The sequence below is a fragment of the Thamnophis elegans genome, chromosome Z (assembly GCF_009769535.1).
Source record: "Thamnophis elegans isolate rThaEle1 chromosome Z, rThaEle1.pri, whole genome shotgun sequence".
Taxonomy (NCBI): domain Eukaryota; kingdom Metazoa; phylum Chordata; class Lepidosauria; order Squamata; family Colubridae; genus Thamnophis; species Thamnophis elegans.
The window spans coordinates 37,052,908-37,078,732 of record NC_045558.1 but is presented as its reverse complement, the minus strand read 5'-3'; the positions used below and the strand labels follow the sequence as shown (position 1 = coordinate 37,078,732).

Sequence of the window (25,825 nt, the reverse complement as noted above, 5' to 3'; positions counted from 1 at the left end):
GAAGCAAGTGATCTTGTTCAAGGTACAAGATTTACTACCATGAATCTTCAGGTTACAAATGGAATGGGCAGGCTTCATTACATTCCTAACTCGAGGACAACCTGTATAAAGTCATATCAGATTAATTTCAAGTAGTGAGTGCTAGGATAATATATGACATCACTAGCTCAGTTTGGCCTAGTGGTTAAGCCCCTAGACTAGAAAATGGATACCCTCCCATCTTAGCTGTGAAAGCTAGCTAGGTGACTTTTGGCTGGTGATGCTATCTCAACCCAAGTAGAGTTGTTGTTGTAGGGGAAGGAAGGGAAAGCAAGGTGTGTTGGATATATTTTCTGGTCTGAGTTACAAATAATTCAGACCAGCAAATATATCTTTATTTTTTATCTTTGTAACAATAATAAAGATGTGATATAAATGAATATTGCTGCATTGAAATATAAGAAATGTTGAAGTACATAAAATAAATATTCTGTTAAAGTGATTTTTGCACCAATATTGTCAATGACAGACTGTGTGTGTGTACATTGTGCTTTTGATACCAATACTGTCAATGGAAGACACTCTCACACACTCACTCACTCTGTGTGTGTTTGTGTGTGTCTGTGTCTGTGTGTGTGAGAGAGAGAGAGAGAGGGAGAGAGGGGGGGAGGGAGGGAGGAGAGACAGACAGACAGACAGACAGACTCTAAAGCTAATCTGAATCTAATTCTATGGTTTAATTCTCTCAGATAACATAATTATAACCAGGTGTCTTGCAGTTTCTTTCTGTGTCTATTTGTCATGTGTGAAAAAAGAGAACAGTTGAATATTTGCCTAGGTATTGAAAGGTTCATTCCCATACTAAAAGGAGCCTTCTGTCCCTTAGCAAAGGCTTGCAATATCTTCTCTTGCCATAGCAGTTAAATTTTAAATCCCCCCTGAGCATTCCAGAGCCTAAAGAGGAAACAATTCTTGGAAGCAAGCTGGTATGTTTCCTGATATTTGTTGTCTGATTGAGTTAATCACAGAGAACAAAAGTTTGGTAGAACAAAGGCTACCAATTGAACAATCATTCTGACAATTTATTTACATTTTATAAAAATATATGCAAATTGGAATAAGGGCAGGAGTACAATATATCCTTTACATAATGTCTTCCTTTAACCTCAGGTGTTATATGCCATATGTTAATACTTAAAGTATTATATGGGGAGAGGGAGCAAGTTACGTGGTCTTTCCAAATTTTTCCTCTTCTACTACCGCTACTAAACCTACCATTTGGCATATGATGGAGGTAGAAGAGGAAAACTGAAGGTTTTGCTTCAATTGCAACAGCTGCAAAACATATGGGAAGCTGACATGAATCTTTCTAGAAATGTCTTCCAGGTTTTTTTTCAGCCATTTTCCACCAAAGAAAAAAAACATTCAGGTGATGCTCAGTATAAATTCTGAACTCAAAAAACGAATGAAATCTTTCAGTACCTGTTGCCTAGAAATGCCTAAGGATCGAAAGGGCAAATTACAGCAAAAAATCATTGACCTGTTTTGAAAAGTAAAACAATAAGTAGAGCAACCCATGGAATGATTATCCCAAGTAATTTGGTTTTAACTGAAAATGAACATGGTACAAAATAAAAGACAAAGGAAACAAAAGTAGGGTCCTAAAATTAAGTATCACGTTAAATTCCTCCAGAATTTATAATCTCAAGAGTATTTTTACTCTTAGTTTCTCAGATGTATTGCTCCACTGGCATCTCTGAATTATATTACAATAATATACCATGTAAGTGATTATACCAGAGTGAATTCTTAGGAACAACTTACGCAGTTCCTGAAGGTATAATGATTAGATTAGTAGCATACATTATATCACACAAATAGTGTTTTGTTATTTAAGCAGATGAACTATTGAAATTGTAAAAGACAATCTGTATTTCAGGGAGGTTCAATAATTTCATGTCATCCACTAAGCAGCAGCTGAAATAATCACCAGATGATAGTTCTAAAAAAGATTTACTGAAAATGAGAAGAATTGGTATTTTTTTTGGTCTAGCCACATTTTTTTCAGCTGTTCCAACTAAACTGGATCTGATAAATTCATATTTTTTGTAATAATATTCAGGGCCATACTATTAACTAATACAAAGGGAAAGTGTCTGCCAAAAGTATATCTAGAATGATATACTAGTTTAGTTTAGAGAACTAAAGATAATAGAGAAGAATAGGCACAAATAAAATCAAATTTAGCTTCCCTTATGAAAGAAGAATGGATAAGAACAATCCTGAATTTTTTTATCTGAAAGAAAGATTTAGCAAAAGAGCATAGTGTTTATTCTGCTTAATATAGATATTAGGATTCTCACTTCTTTGTCTCTTTTGGTATCCATTTCATTCTATTATAAGCAATATTTTTGGTAAGTAATATTACAAATCAGCTATACAAATCAGCCAAAGGTTTTCCACTTTAATTGTAAGTCAGGTTTAAAGTTCTGGCAGATCACTTTTTGTTACTTTAATTTTCCAGTTTGTATGAGATTTTTATGAGTAAATGATATAAATTTCCACATGAATTCCTTTCTGTTGTATGGCTATATGTAGATAGTTTTTTTTTAAATATACCTGGAGCTATTTTATTTTATCATTATTAACTGTTCATCCTGATTAAATAGTAAATAATCTTGTATACTCTTTACCACTATTCTTAATTATGATTAATTATGTATGAAAATATATTTCAATATCTTTATAAATATTTCAATTAATGACATAAAACAAATTACTGAGAATAAAACAAACAATCATGCAGAGATGAAAACACTAAGATGAACAGTCAGGTTATAAATTCTTTGCTAAGCCTTCAAGTCTATGAATATTTGGTGATACACAATGAAACTGCAAATTAAACATTGCTCATAGTAAAGGCAAGTAGGTGTAATGAGTTAGTCTTCTCATAATGTGACCTATTCTGCATTCATACCTAATCATTTGGTTTACAATGCAAATAATTTTTTTTTTTACTATGACTCATATTATTCAATGGAGAATAATTATTCAATGGCTTATTACTGGCTGAAGTTTAAAATGTGAAACTTTCACCATTGCTTTTTACTGGTCTTTATTTTATGAATAAGTGTAAAAGTGTAAAACAAGTGTAAAATGTCTTACCAAGTTGGCATTTGCTTTGTCCGGCAAGCTATTGTAAGTATGAAGAAATAATCGCATCAGAAACTTCCATAATTAAGGAGGTTCAATATGGTGGACCCAGTTGCAGATTGAAATCCTTCCCGTTTCTATTTGTGATGCTGCTGTATGTTTTAAGAGTGGGTCTTTGATTCATGGCTGTGCCTGTCATTTTGTTCCCTTGCAGGCATGCCTGACCCACATGTTGGTTATATAATATAAGTATAGCCAAGGTAGCTGATAAAGCAGATAAAGTAGCTAAATCATGAGAAAAGTTATACAGGCTAGAAAAATACGCCAGATTTTTATGATACAAGACAAAGCTTAAATTTCATGACTCCGACATCCCAAAATAATTTCTCTGAGAAACTCAGAAACAGATCATAACGGCATTAGTCTATTCGTACTATCTTTCAGCAATTTTTTAAATGAAAGAATAAATTATCTCTGAGCCGAAAGATTCAATAAAACCTTAAACAAGTAATCACTAAAGAAAAAAAAATTTCTCTGTGAATTTTCTTGAAAGCTATCCAGGCTTAGTTGTGGATGTCATGAATTTAATGCAAGTGGCCTAAAATAGTGCTTTCCTTGGCAGCTCGGTTTTATTAGTTTTGTCTGATGACTTGGCATTCTAAATTTAAAAAGAAAAAAAAATCTTTTCTGCCGTCATTAATTATATACGACCCCTAATTTTATCAACATTTTTAAAAAAATCAATCAATTATTCTGTCTTTTATTTTTATTTTTTAGTATTATTACTGTTTTAATGCTTTTATTTGCTGGTCTGTGACTAATAAAGTTTGATTGATTGGTTGGTTACCAACGTTGATCATATTCACTTTTACATCTCTTTTTAAAACCAACAAAACCCAAATATTATATCTCCTCCTAATACCATGTATTGCTAATAATACAGGGAAGGGAAGATTTCTTTGGGATGCTTATCTTGCTTTCATTATGTGAGTGTCCAGATATTGTCTGTATTGTATTCTAAAGTTTATTTTTTATACATTTAATTGATTACTTTATTATTTATTGGAGTTTATATGATTCACACACAAGAGATCTGCATCTATACAGAACCACAGTCAGAAGTTAGAAGTTAAAACAATGATTGGCAAGCATCCCATCTTGCTTGACCCACAAACAGGCAGGGGTCCTACTGAACATGGTTGATTTGTTGTTGATCTTTTAAAGTTAGCATATGCATTTTTTCTTCTAGTAAAATTATTTAGTTTTTCTTCCTTACTTTCTTTCATTCATCTCTTTTTCAAAATTGCTTAGAGTTTCTTTTCAGAATACATTTCTTCTTTCCCACGCAAGAAATCAAGATTTCTGACATGGTCTTATTTCATACATGAGAATACTTCAGAGGCAAATGTTCTTATCTAATTTGTTTGGCAATGACTTATGTAATTTTGTGTAGGTAAATATCATTTAAATGCATACTTATAAACATTGGTACACATTTACTAAACAATAAATTGCAACATTTTTTTCTTATTTGCAATATTTCCAAGTGCTTAATTTGCATTCAGAAGACCTTCAAAATATTAGCATATTTTCTTGACCTTGAGGTTTAGCTCACATTGAAGAAATACTGGTTAATCACTTGTTACTTCAGTTCTTTGAATAGTCCATGAAAATTCATATACTCTACTTCCTATTTCACTTGATCTCAGGTGACCTCCTGGTCTTTTGGAACTCTGTGTTATCAAATTGAAAGGCTAGGGCAAGAACCTAGTAACATGGTATATATAGGGAATGAGATTATAGAAGATTCCTAATGGGCTTTATATAGGTACATAAGTCATGGTGTGAATTCAGATAACCTCTTTAAACTACAGTTACAGGTAAGTACACAATTATTTTTTAAATACATAAATGGACCTGTGGATTTTCCATAAAATATTTCCTCAATGGCTACTACCAATGATGGTTAGATTATCATAAAAATATCCTTAAACCTATTATTTTTTTCATTGTTTCTCTAAATAATGTTATTTAATATGGATCCAAGTCTTTTACAGCTTAAAAGAAGTTGCGGTCGTTAAACATTTTGTGGCCAAACAAGATAATCTGCAGAATTCTGATGTTGTATCCTTCAGTGACATAAAGATTCTACTTATGAGGCTGTCTTTTTGGAAGCTGAAGCAGTTTCTATTTAAATCATCAGCCGAAGTGTGAATTTATCTGTGACATTTTTAAGATGGTTGAAGAAGCCAAAGGTTTACCAGTGATTCTCTTGTGGAACACTAGCTAATTTTGGATTTACAGCAGATAGCATAGCCAAGATTAGAAACAAAAAGCTTTTAAATTTTGGGATAAAGAAGACAAAAAATATGATAACTAAATCATAGTTTGATTTGAGAGCATGTCGTATGGGGGACTTCCTAATTTGATATAACTTCCATAAATTAACAATATGTTGTAAAGACCAAGGGTTCTGTTCTTATCTTATTCATAGAAGCAGTATCAATCAAGTTTAAAAAAGCAAAAAAAATCAAAGAACTCAAATAGTCAGAAGCACTCTTAAATTGATATATGATACAATTTCATGTAATAATTGATTCTGAATGAATATTTGTTTAGTATAGGACTGTAATTACTATTATACTATGAGATTAGAACTTTCACAGCAAGTTAATATAATAGATAAAAAATAACAAGTGCACTCCTGGAGGACTGAAGGGAAAAAAAACCTAATAATATTATACTCTAATTATTAAAAGCATTTAAAATGTTTTTTTCTTAAATGAATTTTCCATAAAAGCATTATAAAATTTTTGACTATATTCCCTTTTGAAACTGATGACATAAACAATTATAATGAAGGGATAGCAGTTTGGTATAAATTATGAAGGAATAATTAGGTTCATATATTAGTAGTTTTCGTCTTTGCCCGGGTTGACTATAGAAGTTCTTATTACAGCATTGAAAACATTTTGTACTGAACAAAAGAATTACATCTAGATTTAATAGATTTAATAAAGGAGCATTGAAATCATTAATCACTACTGATTTTAATTGGCATGCACCAATTATCCAACCTAGGATTGATATACTCTTACTTTGACAATCCAATGAATTGCTGAGAAAAATTCCAGTTCACCCTCTGTTGCTCAAGGTTGTTGGTGATTAAAAGTATAATGTGGCCAAATAATCTTATAATTTACATATGATTGTCTCCTTAATATTTTGACATGGAATGTGTTGTAGATTCATTTCAATGTATTTATTTAAGCAACTCTGGGTAACTCACATTTATAATCAAACCAATAAATAAAACAATATAAAATACCGAAACAGTGAAAGAATAACTAAAGTGATATTTAGTATTGACATCCGTAATGCATTGGTAGAGTTGGTATTCTATGATAATCCAGTCAACTTTAATAATTTTAAATTAGAAACATGTTTATTAAATTTATTTTATAATAAAACATTTACTATATTGTTTTAATCAATAACAATATTTTCATCTGTAATATTTCCTTGCCAATAAATTGTAGAATTTTCCTGACTCCAGACCTGATTTTGTCTTTATTTCAGATTCTCAAGAAGGAAATTACAAATCTGAGGTCAATAGCAAACCAAGAAAAGAAAGAACAGCTTTCACCAAAGAGCAAATCAGAGAGTTAGAAGCAGAATTTGCCCATCATAACTACCTCACCAGGCTGCGGAGATACGAAATAGCTGTGAACCTGGATCTCACTGAAAGACAGGTATGGATAGAGAACAAACTAATGGTGTTCCAAGCGAAGTTGTAAGTCACCTCATATTAGATCAAACCAAGTTAGAAATAGACAAGAATATGCAAAATAAAATACAATTATAATGCAACATTTGTATAATGTATATCCGTACTGGATAACAATATTTACCATTTAAAAAGATATTTCTAGAATTAGCACGCTATAGCAGCATGGTGAATTAATTATCTTAGTTTTTGCCTGATGGAGACACTGTCCATTTATTCACCCTGCCTTCTTTCTCTTAATGGCAACATGATTCCTTTTATTTCTTTTATCAAATCTCTGTAGTGTAATCTCCATTCATACACTTCACTTAATTCTGGCATTTAAAATAATTATGAACAGAATTGATGTTGATGTTGCTAATAAAAACTGAGCCAGATGCTTGCTAAATATATACACCTTTGTTCATACATGAAACTGGCTTTCACATGCTCAGGAATAAGATCTTCTGAGACAGACAAAATCGGAGGAAGGATTATGCTATGTTCTGTGGCTTTGTTTTAATTAATGACTTATTGCTATGATGCTACATAGTTTAAATAACCAGATACAGTATAAAAAGAAATAGTATAAATAAACAGAAACACATATAATCTCATACGAGGTATTAATTATCTAATTTTTTTTTATTTTTTTGTATTGCATTAAGCTATTAGATGCTGAGCTTGTTGATCAGAAGGTCAGCAGTTCAGTGGTTTGAATGCCTAGTGCCGCGTAATGGGTGAGCTCCTGTTACTTGTCCCAGCTTCTACCAACCTAGCAGTTTGAGAAAAATAGAGACCACTTTGGTGGAAATGTAACATCGCTCTTTGTGCCTTAGTCATTTAGTCATGCTGGCCAAATGACCACGGAGAAGTCTTTGGACAGTGCTGGCTCTTCGGCTTAGAAACAGAGATGAGCACTGCACCTAGAGTCGGAAATGACTAGAATGCATGTGCTGGGGAAACATTACTAAGCTGTTTATTCTCTGTTAGGAATGAATTTTATTTAAGTAACAGAGAGCACACTTTTCATGCAATGTCATTAACTAAAACTAAGCTCCAAAACAGTAGCATAATGCTTCCTCTAACAGTTTCAAAAGATCTTATTCCTAAGCATGTGAATGTTTCAAAAATCAGTTCCTGAAAGACCCACATATGAGATCCTACATAGCTGATATTTATCAATATAGACAGCACTGAGCTAAATGGCCCAACATTTCACTTCAAGTTTTTCCAACAAATTAAAATTGCATTTAGGATTAATTCAAGGGATGCCTTGAATTAAGCTAGACTCTTAGTGATTATGGATGTATTTATATTCCTTTCTTGATTACAGTACTGAAGTGATTTGCCATTGTCTTCTATAATCTTTATTTTTATATTCCATCCGGCTCTCATCCACAGCCCCCAATTTTATAAATTTATCCTATTAAATAAAAATTTAATACTAACCAGGACAGACCTTACTTTGTTTCTTCAAAATTAGCCAAGGTCAGCCACCTACTGGTGGCTTATTCAAATCACAAATCAGCCATGAAATGACTATAAAGCCATTGATCTGGGATTCATACTGTCAAATATAAATCTATTATCTAAATCTATTGATATTCAGATGATATTGAAGCAATTCAAAAGGTGGTTTTAAAGGAAACCCATTTATTTATATTAACGATAAAAAAGAAGATAATGTCTAAAACAGAAACAAATCACATTAATTCTCTACAGTAACAAAAACGCACCAAGGGATCTTAGAGGAAAAAAATGTATGCAGCATAAAGAACAACGTATGTATTATTAAATGTAATGTAATTGATCTTAGCCCATTACATCAGATACAACATTAATGAACAAATTGACTTTAATCCAAAATATTATTAGATCAACAAGAGAACAATAATAGAAAGGACACTGAAAGATATAATTAATACAGGTAGTCCTTGCTTAACAACCTTAATTGGGAACAGAATATCCATTACTAAGAAATGCACTCAGGTAAAACATTATATGACTATATTGCTTAGTGATGATAGTTTTGGTAGTCATTACGCCACGCCAGGATCTCACACTTCTTCTGCCCCACCTCTGCTTGCCTCTACTTCCTCTCACCTACCTATGTATCCCCCAAACCTATTCCCTATTGGCCATCCTGCGTGCTGCTGCCCTGAGTGTTCTGGTGCTCTGCACTGTCCCCTCACTGTCCTGGTCTCTACCCACTGTCATAAACCTTTCTGCCCCAGTTTCTTTTGCCACCCCACTTTTGCCATTTGCTTCCTCCTGCTGCTGACATCAGGTCTCAATTGGCCTTTTGTGAGGCAACTGATAGCAATACAAGATCTTCCGGAGGCGACGTGCAGCCTTCCCAATGCCTCAGGAAGACCTCAGGCTGATTCATGAAGGAGAAGGCCAGGCTTCCCACATCAGCAATGGGAGGAAGCAAAAGTCAGCTGGGGCAGTTAAGAACGGCAGGAGTTGGAGTGAGATTGGCTGGGGTAACAGCGTGCAGGGCAGTCAAAGGAGCACAAATGGAAATAGGTATGCAGAAGGAGTTAAAATCTGAATCATTTGTGTGGATGGGCTCCAAAGAACCTGAATTTGGTCCCATGAATATGTGGGTGCTGTAACAATCATAATGTCAAGGACAGATTATAATTATCCTGCGCTCAAGCTTTTAATAGGAAAGTTATGGTCACAAACACACACCCACATGCACACACACACACACACACACAGAGACAGAAAGAGAAAGAGAGAGAGAGATACAGAGAGAGAGGCAGGGAGAGACAGAGACAGGGAGAGAGACAGAGACACAGAAACAGATGCAGAGACAAAGAGATAGACAGACAGAGACAGAGAGATAGAGAGGCAGGAGAGAGAGAGAGAAGAAATGAAACAACAAATGAAGCAGCAGAAATGATTGCAGTGTCCCCAAAGCAATCATTCATTTTTTTGTGTAATCTTTGATTACACAATAAATAATTGATTATGTTGCTGCTGCAACACCACCAGCATAATTTGAGATATATCAGAACTTTACAAGCTCTCAAGGGAGGAAGTGAGTGAGAAGAAAAGAGTCTATAAACTGCTTTTTTGCCGAGATATTTCTCTCTCACTCTCTTTTTGCTGTATAATTATAGAATTCTTCTAGAGGTGGAAGGAGATTTTTAAGATGCAAAGTATATATATATTTAATTTCTTGTAATGTTTTTCTTGGATGTATACCTATAGAATTCTCAGATGGGAAAGTTATATGCAAATTATTTTTTCCTTTATCTTTTGGGGGAGTGGAAGCTGTTGCATCAAATTAGCTGCAATTATTGATCAATACAGGTAGTCCTCGACTTACAGCCACAATGGGCCCCCAATTTTCTGTTGTTAAGTGAGTTTGCCCCATTTTATGACATTTCTTGCCACAGTTGTTAAGTGAATAGTTGCAGTTGAGACATTGTTAAGTGAATCTGGCTTCCCCGTTGACTTTATTTATCAGAAGGTCACAAAAGTTGGTCACATGACCTTAGGAGAGTTGTCAAGCATGTGAATTTTGATCATGTGGCCATGGAAATGCTTCAATGGTCATAAGTATGAAAAACTTCTCAAAGGCCACATTTTTCAATGCCGTTGCAATGTTCACTAAATGAACTGTTATAAGGTGAGGACTACCTGTAGTAAAATTTGTGGGGTTTCAAATAATTTGTATTCAAAAGTTACTATATTCATTTCCTGCTTTTTCTAAGGACAAAGCAAAAAGATTCCCATCCGTCTTTGTTTGGGCATCTTCCATATGCATAAGAACTATTTTCCAGAATTCTGAATTCTGGTGTGCTATTCTAGAAATGTTGGGACCAAATATCTGAAGAATGCAGAAGGTCTGGACTTGTGAAAAAAGAATTTTGGACATTTTTCTTTTGGTTAGAAAATTTATGTCAGTTAAATATAATAAATATGCAATGAAACTTTTGCTTTATAACATCAAATGTAAACAAGCTTTAAGTAGCTTCACAACTCTGCATTCACAGAATTATTTGTTTTTGTTGCATTAAATAATGCGAATAATGAGATAAAATTATATGTACATACCTGCTGACACTGATCCATCTTCAGGCACCTTTCTTGGAAGCCATTTAACCTTGCTATAGCAAGCTGGTATACTTTGCAAAAGAAAGCACTGGTCTCCAATTGTCTTTATTTGAAAGTCTACACATGGGACCTATTTTGCTAAGGTTCATTATTATTTATTTTTTCACAGATCAGAAATGCAAATAGTGTAAATAAACAACTGGTATTCAAAACTGTGTGGAAAAATAAAGACCAGGTTATCATGTCACAGAGAGAACCATGGGAAGAGAAGCTGTTGGGTTTGAATCCAAATAGAAGAAACTCACTAATTACTTCCAAGTAATAAGCCTAAATGGCTTATTACTATCGTAATAACTATGATTCTTCAATTAGAATAAAGATTGTGTCCCAGCCATACAGACTCTCTGGAAAGTTGTACTTGCCTTGGGGGAGTCTGACGTAGCCATAATTGTTCTTAGAAAAATAAAATAAAGCAAAACAAATTGATGCCTGCAGCCCAAAGTTTTCTTTGGAAATGTGCCAGCTGCCTAGAAAAAAAAAAGATAAGATGAGATGGTGGCCAATCCCCTAAAGGGATAAAGTAAGTGAATAACATCCTCAACATAGCTTCTGATAAATGGGAGTTTAGAGAATTGCAAATTTCAGAATGGGCCATCTGAAATTTTAAGCATGCCTATGAAATCCCATCATATTACAACCAGTAGAAATATGTTGATTGTCCTGGTTGAAGAGATAAGTTAGACTCATGTGAGACTTAGACTTATTTTGAGACATTTTCAAGTAAATTAGATATATTGATAACCCTTGCATGATGTTTATATTAGACTGCATAGAAGCAATCTAATATCTGGACATGATGAATCAGAAAATAATTTTAAAAATGATTATATAAAGGGACTCATGGTTCTCTCCAAATTTCAAAAGCGTATAGTCCATGCTACAGGTAGTCCAATTACAACCATAATTGAGTGCAAAATTTCTGTTGCTAAATAATATAGTTGTTAATTGAATTTTGCCCCATTTTATGACACTATTGCCCCATTTGTTAAATAAATCACTACAATTCTTAAGTTAGTAACATGGTTGTTAAATGAATCTGGCTTCTCCATCGACTTTACTTATCTGATGTTTGCAAAAAAAGTGACCCTGAGACACTGCAACCGTCATAAATATGAATCAGTTGCAAGTATTTGAATTTTGATCACATGACCATGGGGATGCTGCAATGGTCATAAATATAAAAAACTGTCATAAGTCACTTTTTTATTGCTGTTGTAATTTTGAATGACCATTAAGCATATGGTTGTAAGAGGACCCCTCATATACCTATCTAAGGGAAATAACAATATAAATTGGAATAAAAAAGGCTTGTTAGAATATATTTCACTAGTTTTAATGAAGAATCAGCAAAGGATAGACTATTCCAGAATTCTTCAGCATTAAGAATCTATACGTAACCTTTCCAGATTAAACACACGAGATTCTAAGTATATTAGAGTAGATTTTCTGGATTGGAAAAGTTGCAAAATAGGATTTCATTAAATCAACAAACTTTAAAAGTATAAGAAATATCTCTGGATGAAACATTAAGAATTGGAAAAACTCTATAATGAAGAATAATTATATTACTTCTGTATTGGCTGTATTAAAAATGTTCCTAATAATTTATCAGAAACCTATGGGGCCGTCTATCTCTAAGGGTTACAGATTTATACCTATTTTACCATGTTCACAGACTAGATGCACTCTAGATCCCTTCTCCCTTAAATTATCTTATATATTATCATCTTGTGGGATCAAGGAAGCTTTCTTTAAGTATTTCAGCACTTGCCACATAGAACACCTTGTCCCAAGATATTCTGATGTTCTTACATTCCCAAAGGTGGTTAAAAGTGACCTTTTCTCCCCTGATATAATAGATATGGACATTTGATAGGACTTTCTTTTTGGTGCTTTGATTATTTGCTTGTGATTTTATATAATCTTTAAGGTAAGGAGTTTTATATTTCTTATATATAATTCAGTTCCATTTCAATGGTATTTTTTTTAATGATTGCTTTTCAAATTAAAATTCTTTATTATAGATCAATAATTCAGACTACATCATACTCACTACATAAAACTTACAACATAAAATAAAATAGAACATGCACAATAAAATAAGGCATACATGATAAGAAAATATAAAATCACACATTGATTTTACAGCCACGATATAAAATGATAAAATATGTATGATTATAAATATAAAACATACATATAAAAATCACAATGCAACTGTGATTTTTATATTTATAATCATAAATATTTTATCATTTTATATCAGGGTTGTCAAATTTGCGGCCCATAGGCCAGATGTGTCATGCACTGGCACGTCCATGCCCGGTTTAGCGAAGGGGAAAAAATTCCCAATATACCATGTGATGCCACCTTGATGACACTAGTTTTATATGATCATGTATATTAGTTGTAAATATTAGTAAATACTCATACATTTTTTTAAAAAGATGCATACTTATTATTGCTTTGGCCATTTATACTTTATTTAATATAAATATTTAAAACATATATGACTTAATCCTTTGTACAATAATAGTAGCAATTCAAAATGAAAATTGTTTACTTTTTCATTAGGTTTTAACTAGGAGTACCATACTTTTCATCTTTTTTAAAACAATTGCTGGAGATCTTATTCCCAGTTTTGTTCTGCATTGGTTTAACTCTGAATATTGTGATTGATTTTAAAAAAAAAGATGACAAAAGGCATTAATCCATGTAATGATTTTCCCTAATTAATTATTGATTACCTCACAGAAAACGTATTTTTAAGTATGAGCTACTTCCTGCTGGGAATAATCTACTGTATTCTTTTTCTTCAGTTTTAGTTAGGCTGAAGCTGCAATAAAATTGTAAATTTTCAGAAAATACTGTAATGAATAACAATAGCATCTCCTCTTCCCAAACTGATAACTTTATAAGTCCACAGAATTTAAGATGCTTTCTTTTCAAAAGATTGGGTACTTCATGGACTTTTCCTGTTTAGGATGTTTTTTAAAGTGCTGCTAGGAGGATTCAGAATCAAGTTTAAGAAGAAAATAATGAAAATCGTGGATAATAGTTTTTTTATCTTTTATTTGTGAAATCTGGTCCCTCTAGAAACATTGTAGTTTTTCAGACATAACCCTTTTTACACTTCCATACGGATTGTATATTGAGGACATTAAAACTATTCTCAAATAAAGAACTGTGAAAAATTAATTTCAGGCTGATTTCGCTTTTACTTTAGGAACAAAATCCCACTAAACAAATATATTTCTATAGAATTGTGGTATCAGGTTTGATTCTTTGTCAGATTCACAAGCAATTTTTATAAAAATAGTTGCATTTAGAATAACTTATGCTAATAACCTGGTTTAATCAAAAGTAGATAACCAATAACCAATTGTGGTTATTCCCAAGTAGTAGCACAAATGTGTAATTTTATTTAGGGTTCTAAATTACATTGGCAGAATCCAAAACAATATTAAATCAAAATTCAATGTTGTTCTGTAAAAAAAAATAAGGCTCTTGTTTTAAAATAAAAACATTGTTCCAGAGGAACTTTTGTCTGAACGTATTGTGAACAGATTATAAATACAAACTAAAATTTATACTAATCCTAGCAAATTAGGATCTAGAACACACTGGATTTTAATTCTTCCTTCCTCATGCTGCACATAATCAAATTGACTTAGGAAATCTTTTGGACTAGATTTGGGACAAATGGAATAGATAAAAAGGAGAGAAAAGTGAAAAAGGTTCATAAGCAAAAGTACATCCTGATAAAGTTGACTATAACTTAAAATATTTTCCAACTATAAATGTAAATATACCGGTACATAACTGTCTTGATCCATAAAGCTATGAAAAATCCATAGTTGGCATTACTAGGACCAATAAAAATGGCAGAAAAGGTGGGTAAACATTTAGTTTCTCCAGAACTTTTCATCAGATGCACAATTAAAAAAAGTTAGCATGAAATCCCAAAACCTAAAACCATGTAGTCTGTATTTCTTGTTAGTTTTAAGATATAATTTTTACCTTTGTTAATGGTAAAAGTGTAATTTAAACATTTTAACATGATTTTAATTATTTTGCGAATTGCTTTAAAATGTAACTGATTTTAGAAACACAAATTAAATTGTATTTAACTAATATATAATCTGGCAGTATTCAATGTGGTGGCCAGAATTTTATGTTGATATACTTTTTATATTGCCCCAACTACATGATTCATGTTTTAGTTCCACTAAAATTCAGATAGTCCTTAGCTTACAAGAGACCATTTAAAGTTATAATGGCACTGAAAAAAATGACTCATGTCTGTTTTTCATTTATAACTGTTGGTCACATGATCAAAATTCAGATGCTTGGCAACTGATTCATATTTATAATAACTGCAGTGTCCTGGGATAATATGGTCACCTTTTTTTACCTTATGACATGCCAGTCAATGTGGAAGCCAGATTCACTTAACAACCATTTTACTAACTTAATAACTGCAATAATTCACTTCACAACTGTGGCAAAAGAGGTCAACACTTAAGTCACTCAGCAACAGAAATTATGGGCTCAATTTTAGTTGTAAGTCAATAACTATCTGAATATGGAATATACAGCAATTACATTGATTTGTGCAGGATAAAGTTTGACTAACTAAAGGGATCAAAATATTTCAAAAGCAAAACAAACTTACCCATTTATTTTTCTAAAAATAAAGAAAAGGAATGCATTTTTTTCTTCGATTATTCTTATTTATATAGTATTGATCCTGATTTTCAAGTATTAAAGATCTGTAGGAATTTAAGAGAATTCATTAAAGCATGTATGAATTCTGAGAATTCATACATGCTTCCTATTTCTGACACGTTACAGTATCATATATCCATTCCATTATTGACTCATCATGAAATCCAGTGGAAGTTCAGATTTAATCTCTCTAAATTTGATCTCTGGAGGAAATAGTATATGAAACATCCAGGATGTTATATTTAGTACAAGTGATAAATGGAGTTCAAACCTATTTATTTCCAAAGGAGATTTATGTAATTTGTTCTCTAATAAGTAAGATGTAAGAATTTGGCAGTCTAACTACCTAACATCTACTTGAAAGTAGATCCTACTGACATAAGACTTAATAGTGTTAAATAATTATGTGCAGTATTGCAGATTTACAAAATATTTGAAAGCCTATATTTTAAATGACTAGCTCAAGCCACTAATTATAAATTCAGTTTAAAACCAATAATTAGCACGTGACAGCCAATTTGTTATAGTAGTTAAAACACCAGATTAAAACTGGGAGACAAAGAGTTTTAATCCCATAATAAGACCCAAAACTAGCTGGGCCTGTGACTCTCTTTCTTTCAGGCCTAGAAAGTAGGAAGCAGCATACTACTTCCAAAAAGCTTACCAAGAAGACTGCAGTCATAGAATATTTTAAGAGGTTAAGGTGAACTATTTCAAGTTTACGAGATATAGATTAGAGGTGGATTGCTCCCGGTTTGGTCCGGTTCAGCTGAACCAGTATTAGAAGTCAGGCCTCGGTCGCAGAATCAACAGTGGCCCAGGCCTGCCACACTCCTGAACTGGTCCCCTCGCCACTGCTGGGCCACCACCATTTTGTTTTTTAATGCGCATGGGCGAAGAACATGCGTTGTGCGCAGGTTACGAACCGATAATGAAACTGGCAGCAACCCTCCCCTGATCTAGATGCTTTATGATGTCAATATAATTTTACAATAATTGTTAGAAGTTTTAAGAAATAATCTATGAAAAGGTAGTAGTAATAGATCAGAATGGGTTGAAACGTATGAAAATATGTCTGCTAAGAGAATGCCAGGCAGCCTCGTAATTGACTTAAATATCAATTTAGGTTTCTGTGTTTTAATTGAATTCCAAGTGGAGAAGATTGAGAAAAAAATAATTTTTATTATTGTAAAAATACCATTACTTTATCCCATTATTGGTTACCAGCTGGAGTCAGCACATATTGCACAATGTAAAACACAATAATTCACTATTTAATTTATTCTGTGCTGTTCCATATGATAGTTCAATAGATTTTTTTAAAAAATCAAATTATTAAACCACCTTTCAAAACATATCTAACATAATAGCATTTTAAAAGACCTGGTTGCATGGTGAGCCTTAATTCATTTTCTAACAAAGAAGAAGACATAAAGTTCTTCCATAGTGCGGGAATTATCTTCAGCATGTTGAATGAGTTGGCTTCTGAAAGCAATTCCATCGTTAAGATAATTCTTAATACTTTAATTCTTTAATACTTAATACTGGATATTACTTAGTTTGACTTGATAAATGTGGACTTTGCAATTACTCTAATAACCCAGTTTGGTATAGCGGTTAAGACATCAGACTAGAAACTAGGAAACTGTGTGATCTAATCCAGCTAGCTGACCTTGGGCAAGTCACTTTTTCTCAGACCTAAGAAGGAGGTAATGGCAGACCACTTTCAATATATTGCCAAGAAAATTATATGGAGTAGTCAAGGCATTCACCAGGAATCTATACTGATCTGAGAGCACATATATAAAATTGTTCAAATAATTAAGATTATAGTGGAAGTGGCTTTTCAGCTTTTTATTAGAATGCAGAAAGGTTTTACTGATCTGTATGAAAGAAGTATAAAAAGGACATGGTGGCTCAGTGGTTAAGATGCTGAGCTTGTCGATCAGAAAGGTCAACAGTTCAGCGGTTCGAATCCCTAGTGCTGTGTAATGAAGTGAGCTCCCATTACTTGTCCAAGCTTCTGCCAACCTAGCAGTTCAAAAGCATGTAAAAATGCAAGTAGAAAAATAGGGACCACTTTGGTGGAAAGATAACAGCAATAGCAATAGCAATAGCAGTTAGACTTATATACCGCTTCATAGGGCTTTCAGCCCTCTTTAAGCGGTTTACAGAGTCGGCATATTGCCCCCACAATCTGGGTCCTCAATTTACCCACCTCAGAAGGATGAAAGGCTGAGTCAACCCTGAGCCGGTGAGATTTGAACCGCCGAGCTGCAGAACTAGCAGTCAGCTGAAGTGGCTGCAGTACTGCACCCTAACCACTGCGCCTCCTTGGCTCTTAACAGCGTTCTGTGCACCTTCGGCATTTAGTCATGCTAGCCACATGACTACAGAGACATCTTTGGACAGTGCTGGCTCATCGGCTTTGAAACGAGATAAGCACTCCCCTACAGTCGGGAATGACTAGCACATATGTGTGAGGGGAACCTTTATCTTTACATTTACCTATGAAAGAAGTATTCATTTTTATTATGGGTTTATTATTCTCTTTATCATGGGTTTATTATTAGTATTTCAATTTATTATGGCTGCCTATAAAGCTCCCATGAAGCAAGCTGTGGCAGTTCATACTAAAGATAACTATATCTATAAAACATGTCAGGGGTTCTACAGGATACTACTTCCAGGCCTGTGAACAGAATCAGGAGGAAGACCTAAAAGATCTTCCAAAACCCCAGGAGACTGGATACCATAGGTGTCTCTGGAATGAAGCTGCTGCAGAGAAGGTATATTTCTTGGCTTAATAGGAGGACAAGTTTAATTGAGAGAATCTCAGGTGAATCTCAGAAGTGATTGGAAATAGGCAGTCTGTCAGATATTGCATTCCTATGCCATGGTTCAATTATCAGACTGATTTTTATACCCCTTTTGTCCCTTATCCAATTACAAGGCTTTAAAGTCTTTCTCAACATGGACCCTTGGGATCTTAAAGTTCAAACCTGTAACTTTAGGCATGCAAAGCTTATGTTCAACCATTGAACTATGGTTTTTCCACTTATCTCCCTTTGGCTCAATATATACTTCATAGTAAAGCAGGATTTATTAAACAAGGGTTGATGAGTAAGCCAATGGCTCAACACTTGTGTGATAATGAGTCGCAAATAAATCATAATATGCTTTTGTGCTATGTGTGAATCTAACCTCTGTGTCAGCTTTGAAATCTAATACATAAGTTGGACAATTTAGTCTCTAAATTAGAGCACTTGCCCTTAAATTCTCTTCATTAAATATGAAAGTACTGAAACTCATACCAAGAGAATAAGAAATTAATTGACATTATGCACAGCCTGGTCTAATGGAAGTAAACGTGAATAAAAGGCGTTAGGGAGAAAAGGATTGTCTTGTTTTACACAAAGTATGTCTTGATTTTGCCAAAAGACATCTAAATTTAGAGACAGCTCAGATGGTTTAACTTATGCTTTCTTCCAGGCGTTGCTTGTATGTGCTGGCCAACCTAGCTTCCCTTAGATTGACTTAGACTCCCTTAGGCTTACTCACTTCCTTAGATTAACCAACACTTGCCAATTTACACCTCTTTTTACATATGACCTTTGCAGTTTGGCCTATTATATTTCAAGAAATTTTATCTGTTTTTCCATTCTCTTTGTGATTCTTCTACAAAAGACAATGGCTGAGATATGTACTCTTATGAGCAGAAAAAAAAACTGAAGTCTGATTAGAACTGACCAGCCCAATTTTTCTTCCTCTGGAGAACATTGCCATAAAAGATTATTATTAAAAATTTGGCAGAACTTGCTCTTCCACTTCAATTTCCTTGGGTCCTCAGAGGGTCCTTGCCTTGATTCTTTTTATGTATGTGCTTTGCTAGAGTGAATTCAGCTAAGATATGTCTAGCTGCCCTGTCTTTGCCCAACTCTACAAATCAGCTTGGACACATAAAACACTCCATAGTGCAATTAAAAACTCAGAGTTGCCTCTAGACAAGATGGGTGGCATATAAATATAATAACTAACTAAATAAATAAACGTTAATAGTATTTGCTACTTTGCATGCATTATTATATTTGACATTAGTTTACTCATGTTTACATTATATTTCAGGCTTGTTTTCTTCCCCTATTTAAATTTCTCAGATATACAGAATGTTATTTTTCCTTTCTCATTAACAATACTTCCTTAAAAGTTGCAAAACTGAACACATCTGCTCTTCAGCTATCAGTAATTAAGGCTGAAATTTAGCAACTGATTCATCTGAAAGCTATTTAGTTTGACCAAGCATCTGTCCTTTTGTATTATTTCTAACTTCACTGTGCCAAAATACAAGTTGATCTTATATTCTTTTGTGATACAATTCAGATTTTATAGGGATGTGCCTTATATTTCCTTCAATAAATCCTCATAAGATTATTTTAGAGTTTCCAGTTTAGTATTGGGGGTGGGGCGCTACATTTTGACATAATGGAAGATTGCTGTTTTTGTATCATCAGTTTTTGTTTCCACTAGAATTCCACTTAACTTACAGTCATAAGGGAAACCAGAATTTCCTAAGCAAGGTTGTTGAATCACACATAATTTTAAAATTATTTTTTATGGTTGTTAAATGAATCATGGCAGTTAAGTGAAATGTGGTCACTTTTCCCTACTTTATGGAAGCTGGCTGAGAAGGTCATAAATGATAATCATATGTCCTCAGCATGCTGCAACCCTTATCAACACATACCAGTTGTCAGGTGTTGACTTTTGATCCTATGACTGTAGCAATGCTGTGATGTTCATAAGTGCAAGTCATAAGTTACTTTTTTCAATGCTATAACTTTGTAACTTTGAATGATTGCTAAATAAATGGTTCTTAGTTGAGGACTACATATGCTGAATAAGGATATAATATTTTCATTTATCATAGTGATAATAGAATAGTTAAATTTTTGATCTTGATTTGCTCATTTCTCTTGAGATACATTGCTACATTGTTCATTTTATAGAATATTGTATATATTATATTAATTGTATTCTGAAAAGACAGGCAGTTTGGTTTAGGGTTAAGGCACCAGGCTAGAAACCAATAAATTGAGTTCTAATGCTGCCTTTGGCATGAAAGCCAGTTGAGTAACTTTGGACTAGTCATTCTGGCTGAGACCCTGACATGATGGTTGAACAATAAGCCGCTTGGTCAATTTCTGTGACAACCTGTGGATTAATACTTGGTTGATCCAAATAAAAAAGCAGATTTGCACTTGTAAGAAAATGGTAAGAAAAAAAAACTATAGCCTGAGAAGTTTGAATAAATGCATATGATGTCATTTTGGACACAAATACATCACATACCTTTGATTTCTAATTGCTATATATATTCAAAGGGAATACAACTGTGAATATAACTTTATCATCACTCCAAAAGAATAGTACATATAAAAAAGTAAATAAACACAGTAAAAATGGTTTAGACAATCCACTTTTTCCATCTTATCAATTTAGAGCTGACATTCCAATTGAAATCCAACTGTCCTCACATTTAATACTGCCATGGTCACATGATCAAAACCCACATATTTGGCAACCACTACGTATTGCGATGATTGTACTATCCTGGGTTATTTACTGTTACCAACTGGTAATACTGGTAATATGTTTAATGATCCCAGTAAAAAAAGTTGTAAAATTGGAGCCATATCACTTAACAACTGCTTCATTTGGCAATGCAGTTCCAGTCCCAATTATGTTTGTAAGTGGAGGACTACCTGTATGTGTATATATATTTGATGCAATATATAAGTGGCTGAGCATGCCTGTCAAGTGCCACCCTTCAAAAATGTACAGACCAGGAAACAAAAACAATTGAATTAATAACTGATTGTTTATTAGCAGTAGTCTTTATATATTTGTTTTGCGCAACTATCCTATCCTAACTCATATATCCTATCTTCTCCTATCTTTTATCATTTCCTATTTCCTATCATCTCCTGTCAACCTAACCTAATCTATCCTATCTCATCCAATCCTACCCTAATCTACCTTACCCTAGCCTATCTTTTATATTCTTTCATCTTGTTCCTCCTCTCTTCTTCTCTCCTCTCTTCTTCCCCCTCCACTCCCTTCTTCTCTTCTCTCCATCCCATCCCTATCTGCTATCTTCTAACATATCCTATATCTTATCATTTCCTATAATGTCCTATATCTTATCCCCTATCTTATCTCCTATCACCTATGCTGTTCTGCCCTGCCCTGCCCTGGCTTGTCCCATCCAGTCTCACCCCACCCCATTTCCACCTATCCCATATCATCTCCTCCTTCTAATTCACAGTATGTGGAGGAGGAAATTATGTCTTTCTATCTGATAAATACAGCATGTAGCGATAGATAGACAATGACAAATGGATGTCTCCCTCACTTCTCCAAACATTTTTGTTCATTTGTGGATGAATGCATAAACTATCAAAAAAGGATTTGATAAAATACCAATAATCAACCCACAGTTTACTAAATTCACTGATTTTACATCAACATAATCATCCCAAGCATTATAGTTAATGCAGGTAGTATTAGCCAATACATCAACATTTTACTAGAGGAAATTCACTGTGAAAAGTAACATGAATAATTTACCCAAAGAAGTACATGAAGAGAACAAGCATTATGAATCTTTTGACACTGTTTCTGTGAAAGCTTTTGACAGATGGTGTAACAGTATTTCTTCATATCAGAACAGCTAGCAATTAAATACATGCCTGCTCCTTTTGGCTCTGGCAACCTGTATAGAAGAAATGGTGTATTCAGCGGGTGGAGAAGTTTTTTTTACTAATCTGAAATAACTATGCCCGATTTTTAGATACTTAAGGTAGTCTAGTTACAATAGCAGCCTGACATAAATAAGTGAATTATACAAGCTTGCCTTATACATTTCAACTTTAAAATTAAAGTTAAAAACATCATCATTTTTAATAGAATTTAAATGAATTTCCAAAATGTATTCTTGATCTATATACATTTCATGAATATAAAATATGACTTTAGAATATAGAAATATTGTGGTTATTCAGCTCACAATACATCATGCTCTAAAAGTCCTCGAGGTTGTTTTTTTAAAGCTCCAAAACATGTATAATTAGCTATAACCAGGGATATGGCAATTTTCGCTTTCCACAAGTTTCCACTGTGCAGAATTTTATATACAACACTTTCTCCCTTAAGAATGACATATTCTGGATTTCCCAGGACCACAGTATAAATAATATATATTTAAGAATAATAAGGCTGTCTGCTTTTAGGGGTGCAAATGAATGTCTGTGCTGCAACACTTTATAACAGTGGTGAGCTAATCTGTCACTTACTGAACGGTGGTGAAACTAATATTAATAATGGCATGTTGGTTCACTTTGGCAGAAAACCCAATAGGATCTTGGAACACTTTTCAATCCTCAGATGACTCAAATGTATTTTATAAATTCTTGATAATAAATACAATGCTTGCAACACCAGACAATCACTTGGAAACTATAAATATAGAAATGGAAGCCCACAAAAATAGTTAAATAAAAATGTATTCAGATTGGGTTATTTTAAATTCAGTTTTCTGTTACCAATCTAAGGTTTTAAGCAACATATCCTTGGCAAGGCTTCTAACATGAAATAGGCATGCAATTTTATAAATATTTCCTAATAGATGCAATAGTTGCAATACCATAAAACCACTTGAAAACTATAAACACATAAGTACAAGAACCTTTATACAACAAGCATTTATTCACAATGACTTTATCCTAAATAGTTTCTTCCAGTGCATTTTTATAGGATACCATATGATGAGCCAGGTTGAAGAAAAATACCTCTTATTGCTTTGACACCAAGTTATGACATTTTGGTCTAGTGGTTAAGGTGCTGGCCTACGAACCAGGAAATCATGAATTCCAGTCCTTCCCTAAGGATGAAAAAACAGCTAGGTGACTTTGGATCAGTCAATCTCTTTCAGTCCAATCCACCTCACAAGGTTGTTGTGGGGAAAGTAGGAAGAGGACGGAGTATTAGGTATGTTAATTGCCTTGCATTATTTATAAACAATAGTAAAGATGAGATAAAAATCAAGTAAAGGTTTCTTTTCTCTTTTCAACAGGACATAAGGACCAACTGATAGCTCTTACCAGAGATCTGAGTGGATCTTCTGAATATATCCCAGAAATTAATCATAGGCCCATCAAGCCCTAGGGGCCATAGGTTGCTTATTTCCCATTTTAAGTGATTTAAAAGATAAGGAGTGAGCACCTACTGTTGCTTTTTCCCCTGATAAGAGATGTGTGGCCATTTACTGATGGTGTTCTTGTTTGTTTGCATGTTCTGATTAAAGGTAAAAGTTTGGTTCCAGAACAGACGGATGAAATGGAAACGGGTAAAAGGAGGGCAACAGGGAGCTGCAGCCCGAGAGAAAGAATTGGTAAACGTGAAAAAAGGCACTCTGCTCCCATCAGAGCTTTCTGGCATTGGTGCTGCCAGTCTCCAACATACAGGGGACTCCCTGGCAAATGACGACAGCCACGACAGTGATCATAGCTCTGAGCATGCACACTTATGATAAGGCAGGAAGGAATCCTAGGTCTGTTCTCAGGAAAGCCATGTTTAACACAGCGAGCTTATGTGGACATTGATATATGCAAGTGACTGACTTTCTGACAATCAAAACGAAAGTAACTTAGGACTTACTATTTCTGCCACTCTTGAACTATTATTATTATTATTATTTGTGCTTAGATTCAGTAAGTGCCATGCCTCCCATGTGCCTTGTGAGTAGAAGCAGGAGATACATTTGCTTTTCAACATTCCAGATTCACTTGTCCTTTCAGTGACAATGGAGCAAATATTGTTGCTTTAGCTTGCATCAAACAATGACGTTGCTTTCCACACAGTGCCAACAGAAACACTGTCTCAAGAGGATAAGAATTGTATTTTAATTTGTATATATCTACTTTTCAGCATTTTTACTTTTCACTCATTTTTAGCAGTGCATTCATATTAGCTGACTGCAATAGTCACCCATGAGAATAAATGGCTTTTTAAAATCTTTTTTTTTAATTTTGTGTTTCAGAGTTGTAGAATACATGCAGACATTTGCATTCACATAACAAATAGTATAAATGAGTCTGCTAGTTGAAATCCTTATACCATAGACAAAACAAATTTTATGTTGCATTTACTATCAACTGCTGCTAATGGGAAATTATTAAACCTTGTTCCTCAAATCTTCTTACTTTCTAAAAGCAAAGTTTTGCTAACAGCAAAAAAATATTCTTTTTTAAAAAAGAATCATGCCTATTATGAAAAGAAACGAAATCTTGATTAATAATTGAAATTTATTACTACAGTAATATAACAGGCATATGATTCTTATAGCTGGATATTATTCATAGTAGTACCAGTACATCTAATAAAGCTGCTTCAAAATGAATTGTGAACAGTATTTTCTTACAAATGAGAAAGTTGTTACCTTCCATTATTTTGTGTTAGTAATCAGATATTAATTTTCCAATATTAAGTATTCAAATTAATAAGGCAAAGTTCTCTGTGTAATGATCAAGTTTTATTAAATATGTTTGTGCATAGAACACAAAAAATAAGGATATTTTCTGCCCTTTTTTAAGCTTTTGTGTATATACAATGAAATAGGAACAATCCAAAATTTTAAACAAAACATTGATTGTACTTTGTAAAGGAAATGCTTAATAAATATTCCTTTTGAATAAGACTTGTTCTTCTTTAGAGTTTTATGGACAACTCAAAATATTAGAAACATAATATTCTCTCTATGTTTGCATTGTACAAATGGGGCACTTTATATTGGATAAAGCTTGATACAGTGGGGAAATTCTTCCCTCTAATAGGAAAAAGCAATCCAAAGGAAGCCTTTCGCCAAGAACAACATGGACTAGGTTAAACTATTTTACCAGATTTCAGACAACTGAGAAATGGATATTTTTCTTGCACCTACTTTCTGGAAATGGAAGGAGGGAAATGGCAACTTTAAAACATGGTGTAAATTAAACAATCATATATTAT

General features: G+C 33.5%; 1 protein-coding gene across 1 annotated transcript in view; it reads left to right on the top strand.

Moving 5' to 3' along the window:
* Positions 1-25,381, top strand: part of MEOX2 (mesenchyme homeobox 2) — a 53,824-nt gene extending 28,443 nt beyond the window's left edge. The window contains exons 2-3 of the mRNA XM_032237656.1: positions 6,712-6,884; positions 24,123-25,381. Coding sequence (XP_032093547.1) covers positions 6,712-6,884; positions 24,123-24,347 — 398 coding nt within the window. The 3' untranslated portion in view covers positions 24,348-25,381. The remainder of the gene's footprint in view (positions 1-6,711; positions 6,885-24,122) is intronic.
* The last annotated feature ends 444 nt before the right edge of the window (positions 25,382-25,825 follow it).